Below are 16,888 nucleotides of genomic sequence, written 5' to 3' on the forward strand. Positions count from 1 at the left end.
GATATACAGGAAGAATTTAGAGGGGAAAAATTGAAGGAAAGAAAAAACAAAATAAATTACAATTTATTTAAATAAAATTAAATTAAATGTCTGGGAATTCTTTTATTGCACCCAATTCAAGAGCTCTCTGGCTTTCAATATAAAAATATAAATATAAAAAAACCTTAAACATTATCAATTTCATTGAAAATACCCTTGCAAATAATTCCTATTTTTTTCTAAAATATCTGAATCGTGTACGTCCAGCTTTTTTCAAATAAAAAAATTTTGTAATTTAAAAAATGATACAGCGATTCAGAAATTCAAATTTAGGTAAAAATGGGATGAAAAGGGGATTTCTTTTATTATTAAAAACTTTTTAAATCAGATCTTCGTTTTTTGAATTTGAAAATTCAGAAAAGTTCAATCTAAAATTTAATTATAATTCAAATCGAAAAAAACTTGGAAAATGTACGACTTTTGTATGCTTTTTTAGGAAAAGCCATTTTTTTAAATATTTAATTTTCAGGAATAAGTTTATGGGTCGAATTTCCAAAAAGTAAAAAAAAATTAATTGATTGACATCTTCTATTCTCTTTGTTATTTAAAAATTTAAAGAGATTCTAATAATTCAAAACTTGTGGCGAATTTTTTTGATGTACAGTTTTTGCCACTGAACAAAAATAAAAAATTAGAAATTGGACAAAACTGTTGACCTGACACAGAATATTTTTTAATATCTTCATAAAACATGTTTTTGTTTTTTTAAAAGTTCGATATTTGGCCTAAAATTACTTTAGTTTGAATTAAAGGAATACGTTATTATTTTTCTTTCGTGGGAAAATTTGTTTTTATACATTTTTTGTAATATTTTGGAATTGTTGTGATACTTTTGAATTTTTTTTGAAATCTTCAAAATGATTGAAAACTTTGGAATATTTCTGAAATCTTTGAAATCTTCTGAAGTTTTTTGAAATATTTTAGAATCTTTGAAATCTTTGTGAAATATTTGAAATTTTGATGAAATCTTTCTGAAATCATTGAATTCATTATAATATTTTGGAAATCTTTTGAAATTTTTGTAAAATCTTTTGGAATCTTTGAAATTGATGTGTAATATTTTGAAATATTTATGGTCTTTAAAATTCTTGAAATCTTTTAAAACTTTCAGAATCTGTAGAAATCTTCTGAAATCTGTTGAAATCTATAGAAATCGTTTGGAATCTCTGAAATCTTTAAAATCTAGAAAAAATCTTGGGAATCTTTTGAAATCTACAAAATTGTTTTAAATTGTTTGAAATCTGTTAAGATATTTTTGAAATTTGTAGATATCTTTGTCAAATCTTTTAAATTGGTCTATAATATTTTTGAAACTTTTATAACACCTTTTGGAATCTTTGAAATTTTTTCAAATCCTTGAACTCTTTCTGAAATCATTCTGAAATCATGAAAATTTTTGTGAAATATTCTAGAATCTGGAATCTTTGTAAAATCCTTTAAAATCTTCTTAAACTGTTGAAATCTTATGAGATCATTGTAAAGCCTCTGAAATCTTTGTAAAATCTTTAAAATTCTCTGAAATATTTTGAAATCTTCTGAAATATTCTGAAATCTTCTGAAATATTATGGAATCTCTGAAATATTTTGCAATCTTTGAAATCATTTGAAATACTTCTGTATCTTTCAACCCTTTGAAATTTTTTGAAATCTTTTGAAATCTTCGTGAAATTCTTCAAATATTTCTGAAATATTTCTAAGTCTTTGTAAAATGTTTGAAATCGATCTAAATGTTTTGGAATCTTTTGGAATATTTTGGAATCTTTCGAAATCTTTCTGAACCTTTTGGAATTTTTGAAATCTTTGTGAAATCTTTAAAATTCTCTGAAATCTTTCTTAATCTCTAAGTCTTTTAAAATCTTTAAAATCCTTGTGAAATCTGTGTAAAATCATTGAAATATTAAAAGTATTTGTTGACTTTTTTGTGAAATATTTTGGATTATTTGAGAAATCCCTTGGAATCTTTATGACGTATTTGAAATCTCCTGACATATTTTAAATCTTTAAAACTTAAAAAAAATTTTCTAATCTTTTGTTATCATTGTTTTGGAATTTTTTGGAAATCTTTTTAAATCTTACTGAATTCTTTGAAATCGTTATGAAATATTTTAAATCATCTGAAATCTCAATTCTTGAAGTATTTCTTAAAATTTTTAAGATCTTTGTGAAATATTTATAATCCTTGGATTCTCGAAAAATCTTTGAAATATCGTTTAAATTGAAAAGTCGATTACATTTAATCGTTAGTCATTTCTTTGCTCTCGATGGTAATAAAAAAATAGTCAATTGAAACCTTTCAGCCAAGAAGAGAACCATCCTCTTATCTTTTTAAAACCAAAAAATGCTCCAATTAAAAAAAATAATAATGTTCAGAATCGGCAATAAAAAATAATAACAAAAAATCACTTTTAATTGCAGGTTGCAGAATGTCGTCCACACATCAGGCACCACCACGAAGGATCCCACTGCAGTAGATGTCCCCCAGGACTGGGAGTCATAAAACATTGCTCCCAAGGTCGGGACACCCAATGTGGAGAATGTTCTCCAGGAACCTACAGTCCACATCACAGCAGTCAACCTTGCTGGATTTGCTCCAGGTGTGGTCCAGGACTCTATGAGGCTCATCCTTGTTCCTCAACAATGGACACAGTTTGTGACTCCTGTCATCGGCATGTCCCGGAAAATCCCGATTATCAAAGAAAATGCCAGGGTCGAGCTAATTTTTTCCTGGCTCCTGAGGATGCCCAAAGCACTGGTGAAGAAAGTATCCTCGTCAATGATCCTGAAGACGACCTTGAGGATCCTCAGGATAGGGATGATCTTCTCAAAAAAGACGCGGATGCTGTCCTCGAAGACTCGCAAGAAAACTTCAACGAAATGCAGAGTCTTTAAATTTTTTTGGAAATCCTTGAAAGGAAATCTGCAGGCTGTAAAATTAAATTTGTGTTGAAAGTTGTTCACAATTTTCCGGTGAAATGTCAGTAACAGGAATGATGATCTTCTAAAAGAAGTGGATCCTGTTCTTGAAGACTCTAAGATAAACTTCAACGAAATGCAGAGTCTTTACATTTTTTTTAAGTATTGAATCGAAATATGCGGACTCAGAAATCAAAATTTTGGTTGAAAGTTGTTCACAATTTTCCAGCGAGATGTCAGGAACAGGAATGATGATCTTCTAAAAGAAGTGGATCCTGTCCTTGAAGACTCTTTGGAAACCTTCAACGAAATTCAGACTTTAGGTTTTTTTAAAGTATTGAATCGAAATCTTAGAACTCTGAAATCAAAATTTTGATTGAAAAATGTTCACAATTTTACAGAGAAATTTCAGTAACAGAAATGATGATTCTGAAAGAAGTGGATCCTGTCCTTGAAGACTCTAAGGAAAACTTCAACAAATGCAGAATCTTTTAATTTGGTTAAACTATTGAATCGAAACATGCGGAATATGAAATCAAAATATTGATTGAAACTTGTTCACAATTTTCCAGCGAGATGTCAGGAACAGGAATGATGATCTTCTAAAAGAAGTGGATCCTGTCCTTGAAGACTCTTTGGAAACCTTCAACGAAATTCAGACTTTAGGTTTTTTTAAAGCATTGAATCGAAATCTTAGAACTCTGAAATCAAAATTTGGATTGAAAGATGTTCACAATTTTACAGAGAAATTTCAGTAACAGAAATAATGATTCTGAAAGAAGTGGATCCTGTCCTTGAAGACTCTAAGGAAAACTTGAACGAAATGCAGAATCTTTAAATTTGGTTAAACTATTGAATCGAAACATGCGGAATATGAAATCAAAATATTGATTGAAAGTTGTTCACAATTTTCCAGCGAGATGTCAGGAACAGGAATGATGATCTTCTAAAAGAAATGGATCCTGTCCTTGAAGACTCTTTGGAAACCTTCAACGAAATTCAGACTTTAGATTTTTTAAAGTATTGAATCGAAATCTTAGAACTCTGAAATCAAAATTTTGATTGAAAGATGTTCACAATTTTACAGAGAAATTTCAGTAACAGAAATGATGATTCTGAAAGAAGTGGATCCTGTCCTTGAAGACTCTAAGGAAAACTTGAACGAAATGCAGAATCTTTAAATTTGGTTAAACTATTGAATCGAAACATGCGGAATATGAAATCAAAATATTGATTGAAAGTTGTTCACAATTTTCCAGCGAGATGTCAGGAACAGGAATGATGATCTTCTAAAAGAAGTGGATCCTGTCCTTGAAGACTCTTTGGAAACCTTCCACGAAATTCAGTCTTTAGGTTTAGTTTAAAGTATTGAATCGAAATCTGCGAAATCTGAAATCAAAATTTTCATTGAAAGATGTTCACAATTTTCCAGACAAATTTCATTAACAGGAATGATGATTCTGAAAGAAGTAGATCCTGTCCTTGAAGACTCTAAGGAAAACTTTAACGAAATGCAGTCTTTCATTTTTTTTTTAATTTTTGAGTCGAAATCTGCGGACTCTGAAATCAAAATTTTGACTGAAAGTTGTTCAGATTTTTTCCATCCAAATGTCCGTAAAGGGAATTTATAGACATGGAGGACCAAAAAACCCAAATCGAAACAAAAAAAAATTAGAAATCGGTTAATATTTGATCCTCGTGCAACGGATTCAAAATTATAATTTTTGTCAAATTTTCTAAGGCCAAAAAAATTATAGCGAATCTTCCGTATGTATAGATTTGTCGTTGGTGAAATATAATATAAAATTAAAAACACTATTTTCAGATTGGGTTAATATTACATTTTTTGAAATAAAATTGAAAACTTCGGGTTAAATTTTTCATCAGATAAACCGTAAAAATATGCAATTATTAAGATAATAATTTTTGATACAAAATAAAATTTTCGAGTAACTTAATATTTTAAGTATATTTCTTTTTAAAGTAGAAGAATTTTCAACAAAACATAAAAAAATTAAACCAAATTATAATTTAAGGGGGAAAGTAATTACTAAAACTTAACGAAAATTTCAAATGAACATTCATTTTTTTATTTTTATTGTTTAATTTGTTTTTGAGGTTATGTAAATGTAATTTTTCTAAAATTCTTAAAAGAATTCAAAAGGATTTTTGAAGAATTCACACCAATTAAAAAGATATTTCCTATCTTTTGAAACCTTTTAAAATTCCTAAATATCTTTCAAACTGACACAACTTATTAATCAAATTTTCAAAAATCTTCCATATTTTTTTCGAAATTTTCAAAAAAAATTTGAAATGTTTCCAAATCTTTTTATACTATCTTTAAAAATTAATTTTTCATTATAAAAAATAATCTAAAATTTTCTCAGAAAGCAGGAATCTTAGGAAAAGTTTTTTATTTTCTTGAGACATTTCAAAATTCTTGAAAAGCTTTCAATTACTCTCTAAATATTTTTAAAATGATTTGAATTTTTTTTTTTTTTTAATTCAGCAATGTTTTTCAATTTTCCTCTAAAATTCATATTCTTACAACCTTCGAAAATTCTTGAAAGGCTTCTTTTTTATTAATTTTCAATTTTTTTTTAAATCTTCCAGATTCTTATTCTTTATTTTTAGAAATCTTTTGAAATAATCTGATAAATTTTTTTATTTTCTTTAAAAATTAATTTGAAGTGCGTTCTAATTTTTCTTATGTGCAAAATTAAGTTTTTTTTTAAATAAAATCTTCCAAATTCTTGTTTGATAATCATGAAATATTTTGAAAAGTTTGAAAATCTTTTTCAAGATTATATTAAACTTAATGTTTTTAAATAATAAATCGTTTTATATTTTCCTTTAAATTTAAAAAATTTTGTTTTAAATTTGCTTTTTTTGTTTAAAATTTTTTTAATCCTTTAAAAGCTTTAAAATTTTATTTCGAAATATTCAAAAATCTACATTTTGTTTAAAATTATTTAAAGTATTTTAAAATTTCTTATAATTTTTATTCCTTTCATTAAACTTGTAAATCTTCCACAGATATTTCAAAACAATTTTTAATTTTAATTCTTTTTAACATTTTTTTAAATCTTCTAAAATCTTTTCAAAGTAATTTAAATATTATTTCAAACTGATTCTTAAAAAAAAAATTACAAAAAATTTATTTTATTATCTTAAAACCTTTAAAAATCCTTAAAAGGCCTAAAGATTTTATTTACAAATATTGAAACTCCTACACTTTGTTTCTAAATTTTTAAAATCTTTTCAAATTTCAAATTATTTTTGAAATTTTTCCAAAACTTATAAATATCCTTAAAGATTTAAATCTTTCCTACAATTCTTCTTAATTCCGCAAAAGTGGAAGGAATTGCTTAAAAATCTCCAAGATTATTTTTTTTAATATTGGAAGTCTTTTTAAACAATCCTTTTACATTATTTTACAAAGTAATGAATGATTTAAAATTTTCTCGGGAATGTTAAAAATTTTTATTATCCTGAATCTTTCCAAAATCCTTTAAGCTTCAAAATCTTCTACATTTTTTTTCTCCAAATTTTAAAAAATCAGTTGAAATGTTTGGAAATATTTTTCAGTTTTCTGTTAGAATTTATTTAAAAAATATGAAAAATCATTCGAAATTTTTCCCGAAATCTGAAGACATCTTTTTAATAGATTAAAACTTTTCAGAAATCTGGAACAGCTTCTTTTTTTGAGATCTTCCAAAATCTACATGCTGTTTGAAATTTTTCCGAATTTTCTAAAGATTTAAATTATTTTTGATTTTTTTTAAAACTTAAATATCTTTTGAAATAACTTAAGGTTCTTTTAGACATTTTTTGAATTCTGAAAAATCAATAATTTTGAGAAACATTTAAAAAAAAAATGTAATTATAAAATGTAATTATAAAATGAAATTACTTATTTGAAAATTTTGGTATCGAGAATTAATATTGCAGCAAATTCCTAAACTTTATTAACAGATAAATAAATTAAAAATTTTTTTAAGAGATAAATAAATATAATATACTAAAGACTACAAATTTGAAAGAAATGAAAAAACTCTACGTTTAAAGAAATTCGTCATAACTTTTTGGCCGATAGAAAATAAAAAAATTTTTTGTCAAAAATTGATCTATAAATCGAATCGAACGAGTTTTTTTATTTATAAATTCCAAACAAAAAAACTAGTTAATTCAAAAATGAACAGTGAAAATTGGTCAAGGAAGAAATATTGTAATCGAAAAAGATATTAAAAATTTATATATCTATCAATAAAATACCGCCAATCATTGAATTCTAGAATAGTTTCGATTCAAATAAAAATAAGAAAAACTAGTCAAAATACAAAGTCAGGATTCAAGGCCGAAATGAAAAAAAAGTTCATTTCGATCATTTTCAAGGGAATAAACAAAAATTCCAAAATGTTTTTGGCGATTTTGGAAATTTTGTACATTAAGCCCTCAAAAAACTGCATTGGCTCTTCAATCATTTTTCCTAATATTTTTTCTGATTGTAAATATAATTTAGTTCAAAATCCTAAATATTAAAGGGCCAAGGTAATTTTTTTTAAATTGCTTAGTTTAAGATTGAATGAAAATAATTTAATGATAAAATTAAGAGTATAAATGTTAAAAATAAGTAGATAATATAAGAAAAAATGGATGGCACTCGAAATTATTTAATTATTATCATAATATATATAAGTCCTTATCTATATCCAAAGACTCTTCTTAACAGTTCAGATATTCAATATTAACCCTCGAGTTAATATTAAATACAGGGGTACCCTTCCTACAGTAGATAATGCAGTCTACATTGGATAATTATCAAATAAAAATACTAAATCATGCCAAATAGTTAATTTAACCCTCAAAGTGCATACATGGTAAAAATCGCGATAAAGTGCATCGTGGGTATTTTACACCCCAACGTATTTTATCATGTATTGCTTAACCTCTATTGAATATTTTGTCACAATGTCTTTATTTGATATAGTTTAAGGTATCATTTATAAGGTAGAGTTGATTTTGTAGCCATTTAAGTTCGTTAAAAAAATTATTGAAAAAAAGGAGTGAAAAAAAGGTTTTTTTTTTGCTTAAAAATTCGTAACTCCCGCAATTTTAATAGTTTTTTAATAATTTTAGTTCTTTTCAAAAAAGATATTTGTTTGCAAAGTTGAAAAGTCCATTTTATGATAAAATAAAAAATCAGATTTTTCGCTTTTAAATCGATTTATTATCATAAAAATTTAGGAACTTTAGCATGTAAAGTTCACAGTCTGCTCTCGCATGATGCACTGCCGTAAGTTATAAGCCATCTACAAATAAAAAATAAAGAGATAATCGAAAAAAAAATGATTTCACTTCATATGATATACTTACGCTAGAAAGTGAACAAAAATAAACACTAAGTGCACACGGGGTGTCCGATACCCCGCGATTTTTTACCGCCTTACAGTTGGTGTCTCTAACTAAAGCTAGATGGCGACACTTACTCAATTTTTTCGAATTAAGTATGGTTTATAAGAGTTTGAAAATTGCTTCGGGTAACAGACACCCACAATTCACTTTAAGGGTTTTTTTCTTTTTCTTTTTTTTTGTTTACTTAATAATTATCCACTGTAGGTTGCATTATCCACTATAGAAATTTCCCCCAGATAACACGAATAAACGTCGACTATTGTTCTCGATTATTCATATAAAAAGGTGAAATAAATAAAAAAATTGAGTGTTTTTAAATTGTTGGATTTACCCTTTTCTTTATTCTTAAAATTAAAATTCCTAGAAATTATCACTTTTGTAATTAAAAATGTTTCGATAAAAATTATTCTTTTGGTTTCTGAGAAAACCAAACAGTAAAAAAAAATAAAAAAAACTGTATTTCCTAACTCAAAATTTAATTTAGGGATCTAGGGATTTTCAGCTCTTTCTAATTTCGTATAAAAATTCTAAGCCATTCCTAAAATTCGAACTAATTTGAAAATTTGTTTATTTTTTAAAACTTATGATTAAAAAATTTAAAAAGCGCATTAAAAAAAATTGTTTTTAATTACAAATTAAAATGGTCGAATTTTCAAGATTCTTATTTTACCTAGATTTTACAAAACCTAAAATAATTTTAAAAAGTACGAACGAATTGCAATTTAAAATTGCCTAAATTAAAAAAAAAAAAAATTGAGCATATAAAGTATACAAATGTTTTGAAAGATTCGATTTAAAAAGTACCAAATTTGAAGCATTTTCTTTTAATTTTCTAATAGGGATAATTGTAATCTGACCAAATAAAAATTTTAGGACTAAGATATAAAATAGTTTCAGTTTGAGAAAATTAAAATTAAAAATGTTTACATTCTAAAGATTATAATTTAAAATTGTCTAACTAGAAACAAGTCAGATTCGGAATTTTTCAAAATTGACAATTCGTTTATAAAAATGCCAAATTAAAAGAAAATATCTAAAAAAAATTGTGCAAAATGTAAAACATCTTTCATATAAAGCATTCATTAAAATTTAAACTTTCAGAAATCAATTTCATGATTAAAAAAACATAAAAAAATATTCTTTTTATTTCTGACCAAATTTAAAACAAAAACTTGAATTTTTGACTGAAAATTTAATTTTCGGTACTAATGATTTTCAGACCAAAAATAAATTTAAATCTTCAATTATTAGAATTAAATTTTATTAAACAAATGAATATTCGAGCAAATAATTAAATTTCCAACTAAAAAAGATGAATTCTCAAAGAAAAATGTAATAGTTGATATTTTAGCTAAAAACATTTCAAGTTTAAATAAAAGTTCAATTCAACCAAAAAGATTAATTTTCTATGGAAAAAGAATTTTCAAAAGAATACAATTATTTTTAAATCCAAAAGTAGAATTTTGAACGAAAAAATATTACTTTTTAACCAAATGTTTCAAATTTTAACCAAAAAGGGATTTTTAACCAAACAAAATTAATTTTCAACTAAATGGTTCAATTTTCAACCAAAGGAATTCATTTTTAACTGAAATGATGAATCCTTAAACAACAACAAAATAAAATTGTAACCAAATAGTTGAATGTTCAACCCAGAAGATGAATTTTTAACCATAATAAAGTTTTTAAAAACTACAAAAACAGAATTTTAAATCAAAAAAATATGATTTCCTAACAAAAGAATTAAATTTTTCATCAATTTATTAAATTTTTAATTTAAAAAAAGATGAATTCTCAAGGAAAAATGAAATCATTGATATTTAAACCAACAAATATTTTTATTTAAAACAAAAACAGTTAAATTCAACCAAGAAGTTGAATTTCCAATCAAGAAGATTAAGTTTCGATAAAAAAAGACGATTTTTCAACAAAATATAATTATTTTCAATCAAAAAGTGGATTTTATTACCAAAAAATATTATTTTTTAACTCTATTTTGTAGTTTTTAACAAAATGTCTTTTCAACAAAATAAATTAATTTTCAAATAAATAGTTAAATTTTAAACTAAAAAAGATCAACTTCTAACTAAAGATCAACATGTTACATTTTTTCTCTGTATAAAAACAAAAAATTTTAATCGTGAAAATGACTTTTCAACGAAGTAAATGAATTTTAACCAAAAGTTAAAGTTAAAAAAACGAATGATTAACATTACAGTTAAATTATCAACCAATGAGATAAATCTTCAACAGAAAAAACATGAGGATGAATTCTTTCAATCAAAAAGAGTTGAATTAATTCAAAGATAAATTTCCGAACGAAAAAAATTATTTTTATTATAAGAAATACTACTTTTTAACAAATTTATTATTTTTGAAACAAATAATTAAACTTTCAATTAGAATTATAAATTTTCCACTTAAATAAGATATTAATTGCTAAAATAAAATAAGAAAATTTAAATATTTTTGGCTAAAAGTTCATTCTTTTTGGTTGCAAAATTTGCAATTATATTTGTGGCAGAAAATAATTTGTTTTTGAAAATTCATATTTCCGGATTGGAATTTCAATTTTTTCGTAGGAAAATTGAAATGCTGTAGAGAAAATTCGTTTCTTCGGGTTAGAAATTCAATTATTTAGGTAGAAAATATTTTGTTGTTGTTTAATATTGATATTTTTTATTTAAAACATTACATTTTTCGTAGAGAATTTTATTGTTTTGTACCAAATTTGTTTCTTTCGGATAATAATTTAATTATTTTGTTAAAAAAATATATAAGTTTTTCGTTGAAGATTCATAATTTTAATTAAAAATGAATTCTTTTGATTGAAAATTTAACTATTTTGTTGAAAATTCCTTTTTTTGTTTCTGAGAAAATAAAAAAGTTAAAAACAAAATAGAAAACAGTATTTCCGAAATCAAAATTTAATTCAGGAGACTAGAGATTTTCATATCTTTCTCGTTTCGTATCAAAATTATAGGCCATTCCTAAAAAAAAACTACCTTATAATAAAAAGAAGCATTTTTGGAAAACTAATTTTAATTTTTAATATTTTTTTTTTAAATTACAAATTAAACAAGGTCGATTTTTTAAGATTCTTATTTTAGATTTCACAAAACGTAAAATAACAATTTGAAAAAGTCCAAATACTCTGAAATTTAACTTTGTCTAAAATTGACCATATAAAGCGTAAACATAATTTGAAAGTTTCAATTTTTTTAAATCCAAATTTAAAGGGTTTTTTTTCAATTTTCTAAAACGAAGATTTGTAATCTGATGACGCACGAATTTTAGGATTAAAATATAAAATGGTTTTAGTTCGACTAAATAAAAATAAAAATTAGTTATATTTTAAGGATTATGATTTAAACTTGTTTAAACTCAAGATTCCGATTTTTCCAAAATTTATGATTGATTAAAATTTATTAAATTTATTAATCAAATTGTCCAAAATGCAAAGGATTTAAAAAAAGCCCTTAAGCCTCTTCAAATAATTTTTTTTTATTTCTGACAAAATGCAAAATTGAAAAAACTACAATTCCTGACGGAAAATTTAATTCTCGGAACTACAGGTTTCAGCCAAAAAAAGAATTAAATGTTCAAACAATTAGTTACATTTTTAACCAAAAATAGTCAAAAAATATTTTAAGTTAAAAAAAAGATTGTTGGATTCAACTGAAAAGCTTAATTTTCTATAAAAACAAAGAATTTTCAAAAAATTACAATTGTACTCATTCAAAAAGTGTAATTTGTAACAAAAAAATATGAATTAAAAAAAAAAGATTTTATAATGGAATTAATGATTTTTCAGCTAAATGGTTCAAATTACAACTAAAAAAGATAAGCTTTTAACTAAAGATAGAATATTTAAATTTTTCGTAAAAAAATGCATTATCAAATAACCAAAAACAACATATTTTCTAAAATATAGTAAAATTGAAAAAAATGAATCTTCAACAAAAACAGCTCAACTTTCAAGCAAAGAAATTAATTTTCAACTAAAATAATAAGCTTTTAACCAAAAGAATTATTTTTAAGCAAATAGTTGAATTCTCAACCAAGTAGATGTATTTTAAATAAAGTTCTGAAAAACAAAAAAAAACCTAATTTTAAACCAGTGAAAAATTCTCAACGAAAAATGAAATAGTCTATAGTGAAACCAAAAAATATTTGAGTTTTATATTTATAAAAATTTGAAGTGTAATTTTTGACAAAAAATAATTTTTTAAAAATAAATTATTGACAAAATAAACGGCTTTTTAACAAAATAAATGAATTTTCAACCGAGAATTCAAATATTTTTAGTAGAAAATTAATTTTTCCTGTTGGAAATTTATATTTTTGGGTAGCCATTTCAATTATTTCGCAGAGAATTCAATTTATCTGCAGAAAAATTCTTTTTTTGGGGTTGAAAATTCCATTATTTTGGTAAAAAATTCATATTTTTTGGTTTGAAATTTTTTGTTAAAAATTCATATTTTCGGTTTGGAAATTCGAATTTTTCGTAGAAATTTTTTTTTTTTGTGATAAACATTTAAGTAGTCGAGTATAAAATACATTTTTTCGGATTTAAAATTAAATTTTCTTTGTTAAAAATTAAACTTTTTTTTGAAAATTCATATTCTCGGGCTGCAATTTAAATTTTGTTGTTGAAAATACATATTTTCGGTTTAAAAATTAAATTTTTGTCTTCAAAATTCACTTTCTGGGTTTGCAGCTTCAATTTTTTCGTAGAAAATTTAGTTTTTACATAGAAAATTTGTTTTCTTGTGTTGAAAATTAATTATTTTGGTAAAAAATTCATATTTTTTGCTTGAAATTTAAATTTTGTTGTTGAAAAAACATATTTTCGGTTTAAAAATTAAAATTTTCGTCTTCAAAATTAACTTTTTCGGTTTACAACTTAATTTTTTTCGTACAAGTTCAATTTCTCTGTAGAAAACTGGTTTCCTTGTGTTAAAAATTAAATTTTTTTCGTAGAAAATTCATACTTTCTGTTTGAAAATTCAATTTTGTTGTTGAAAATACATATTTTCGGGTTGCATATTTGATTTTTTCGTAGAGAATTAATTTCTCTGAAGCAAATTCTTTTGGTAAAAAATGCATATTTTTGGTTTGGAAATTAGATTTTTTCGCAGAAAATTAAATTTCTCTGTAGAAAATTTCTTTCCTTATGTTAAAGATTTAATTATTTGTGTGGAAAATTAAATTTTATTGTTGAAAATACATATTTTCGGTTTTAAAATTAAACTTTGTTGTTGAATCTTTACTTTCTCGGATCGAAAGTTCCATTTTTTTTCGTAAAATTTCCATTTCCCTGTAAGAAATTTGTTTCCTTGGGTCGAAAATTCTATACTTTTGGTAAAAAATTCATATTTTTTGTTTTAAAATTTTATTTTGTTGAAAAATCACTTTCTCGAATCGCAACGTCAATTTTTTCGTAGAAATTCAATTTGTCTGTAGAAAATTTGGTTCCTTGTGTTGAAAATTAATTACTTTCTAAAAAAAATCCATATTTTTGGTTTAAAAATTAAATTTTTTATGTTCACATTTCATGCTTTCGGGTTTAGAAAATTTGTTTCCTTGAGTTGAAAATTAATTATTTTGATAAAAAGTTCGTAGTTTTGGTATGAAAATTAATTTTTTTTGTTTCATGAAAATTCAAATTTTTGGTTGAATTCAAGTTTTAGATATAAAATTAAAATATGTTTTGCTTTAAATATTATATCATTCTATTTTTCGTTTAAAATTTAACTTTTTTTTTGTTAAAAATTAAACTCCTTTGTAAAAAAAATTTATATTCTACGTTGAAGATTCTTGATTTTAGTTAAAAAATAATTCTTTTGATTGAAAATTTAACTGTTTTAATCAAAACTGCTTTTTTTATTTATTGAAGAATTAATCTTATTAACTGATAATATAAATATTATATTGATTTTTTTTTCGATGAAATTTCGTTTTTTTTTTTTACTAAAAATTAATCTTTTTGTTTAAAATAATAATAATGTATAAAATTAAAATATTCTCAAACAAGAAATTGCATTTTTAAAAAAGAAAGATATTTTTTATTATTTTCAAGAAAGTAGTTCCATTTTCGAAACAAGTTGTTAATTTTTAAACAAAAATATTAATTTTCTTCCGAAATAATAGAATTTTTGCAAAAATTTAAGAATTTTCAATCAAAAACTTCAATTTTTAACCAGAGAGATGAATTTTTAAACAAAGAGATGAATTTACTACCAATAAAGACGAATTTTCAATAAAATTCAATCATTCTTAGTCCAAAACTTAAATTTTCAACTAAAAAATTAATTTTGAAACAAAAAGACTAATTTACTACCAAAAAATATGATTTTTTACAAAGATTCGAGAATTGTCAACCTAAAAGTTGAATTTCCAAGTAAAAAAGATGAGTTTTTAAACAAAAAGTTTAATTAACTACCAAAAAATACAATTTAAAATTTGTTTAAAGAATTCTAAACCAAAAATTTACTACAAAAAACGAATTTTCAATCAAATTCAATCATTCTTAACCAAAAAGTTGAATTTTCAACTAAAAAAGATCAGTTTTTGAATAAAAAGATTAATTTACTACCAAAAAAATACAATTAAAATTTTCTTTTAAAGAATTCTGAACCAAAAATTTTCTATAAAATCGCATTTTCAATCAAACTCAATCATTCTTAAGCAAAAATTTGAATTTTCACCAAAGATAGATGATTTTTTAAACAAAAAGATTAATTTGCTACCAAAAAATACAATTAAAAACCAAATTTTAAGCATTCTTAACCAAAAATGTGAATTTTTAAAGAAAAATCTTAATTCACTACTAAAAAATACAATTTTAAACAGTTTTTAAGAATTCTAAACCATAAAGTTGAATTTCCAACTAAGAAAGATGTATTTTCAAATAAAAAGATTAATTTACTACCAAAAAATACAATAAAATTTTTTTTTAAGAATTCTGAACCAAAAATTTACCATAAAAAAAAGAATTCTCAATCAAATTCAATCATTCTGTAACTAAAAGTTGAAGTTTCAACCAGAAAAGATAAATTTTTAAAGAAAAAGATTAATTTACTACCAAAAAATACAATTAAAATTATTTTAAAAAGAATTCTGAACCAAAAAGTTGAAGTTTTCACTAAAAAAGATGAATTTTTAAACAAAAGGATTTATTTACTACCAAAAAATACATTTTAAAAAATTGTTTTAAGAATTCTCAACCAAAAATTTGAATTTTCAACTAAGAAAGATGAATTTTTTAACAAAAAGATTAATTTACTACCGAAAAATTCAATTTTTTTTATTTAAGTATTCTTTACCAAAAAGTTGAAGTTTTAAGCAAAAGAGATGAATTTTTAAACCAAAATATTAATTTACTACCAAAAAATACAACTGAAATTTTTCTTTTATTCTGAACCAAAAATGTGTTATAAAAAACAATTTTCAATCAAATTCAATCATTCTAAACCAAAAAGTTGAATTATCAACTGAAAAAGATGGATTTTTAAACAAAAATTTGTATTTACTAACAAAAAATACAATTAAAAACCAAATTTCAAGTATTCTAAACCAAAAAGTTGAAGTTTTAACTGAAAAAGATGAATCTTTAACAAAAAAGTTTAATTTACTACCAAAAAATACAATTTTAAAAAGGGTTTTAAGAATTCTGAACCAAAAAGTTGAAGTTTTAACTAAAAAATATGAACTTTTAAACAAAAATATTAATTTACTAACAAAAAATAAAATTAAAAACCAAATTTTAATCATTCTGAATCAAAAAGTTGAAGTTTTAACTGAAAAAGATTAAATTTTTAAAGAAAAGTCTTAATTTACTACCAAAAAATACAATTTTTTTAACAAAAATTAAAGACATCTCAACCAAAACGTTGAATCTTCAACTAAGAAAGATGGATTTTTTAACAAAAATATTAATTTACTACCAAAAAATATACTTAAATTTTTTTTTAAGAATTCTGAACCTAAAAGTTTAAGTTTTAACTAAAAAAGATGAAAAAAAATTACTATAAAAAAAAACAACGAATTTTCAATCAGATTCAATCATTCATAACCAAAAAGTTGAATTTTCCATAAAAAAGAAACCAATTCCAAAATCTTTCAAATCTCTAACCACTCCATTAATTTATTATTCCTTAAAACTTACAATCCTGGATTTACAAAAAAATAAATAAAAAAATTTACAAAAAAAAACGCAAAAAGCCATTAGCAAGAGATATTATATATATATTGTTTAATAATATAAATCAATAATGTCTTACAAACGTACATGTACATATAGCGTAAACGATACAAAACAACTTTCAACATTACAGGGAAAAAAAGGAGACGCACAATGGAACTCTTACTAGCAAACTGAAGAAACAATTGTTTCTAATTTTTCCAAATCAAGAGTCATTTTTAACATATCTCTCTCTCTTTTATCAGTGAGAAGGGTATTTTTTTTGGATAAATTCTGCGACAATGATTTGGGGGGGGGGGGGCGATAGTAAAT

The 16,888-nt window shown here is 23.4% G+C and overlaps 1 protein-coding gene across 1 annotated transcript in view; it reads left to right on the forward strand.

Annotated features, from left to right (window-relative positions):
- Nucleotides 1-3,114, forward strand: part of LOC117173313 (tumor necrosis factor receptor superfamily member 10B-like) — a 34,735-nt gene extending 31,621 nt beyond the window's left edge. Inside the window, exon 2 of the mRNA XM_033361805.1 lies at nt 2,455-3,114. Coding sequence (XP_033217696.1) covers nt 2,455-2,928 — 474 coding nt within the window. The 3' untranslated portion in view covers nt 2,929-3,114. The remainder of the gene's footprint in view (nt 1-2,454) is intronic.
- Nucleotides 3,115-16,888: the final 13,774 nt, after the last annotated feature.

Source organism: Belonocnema kinseyi, chromosome 5 (genome assembly GCF_010883055.1).
Source record: "Belonocnema kinseyi isolate 2016_QV_RU_SX_M_011 chromosome 5, B_treatae_v1, whole genome shotgun sequence".
Classification (NCBI taxonomy): Eukaryota; Metazoa; Arthropoda; class Insecta; order Hymenoptera; family Cynipidae; genus Belonocnema; species Belonocnema kinseyi.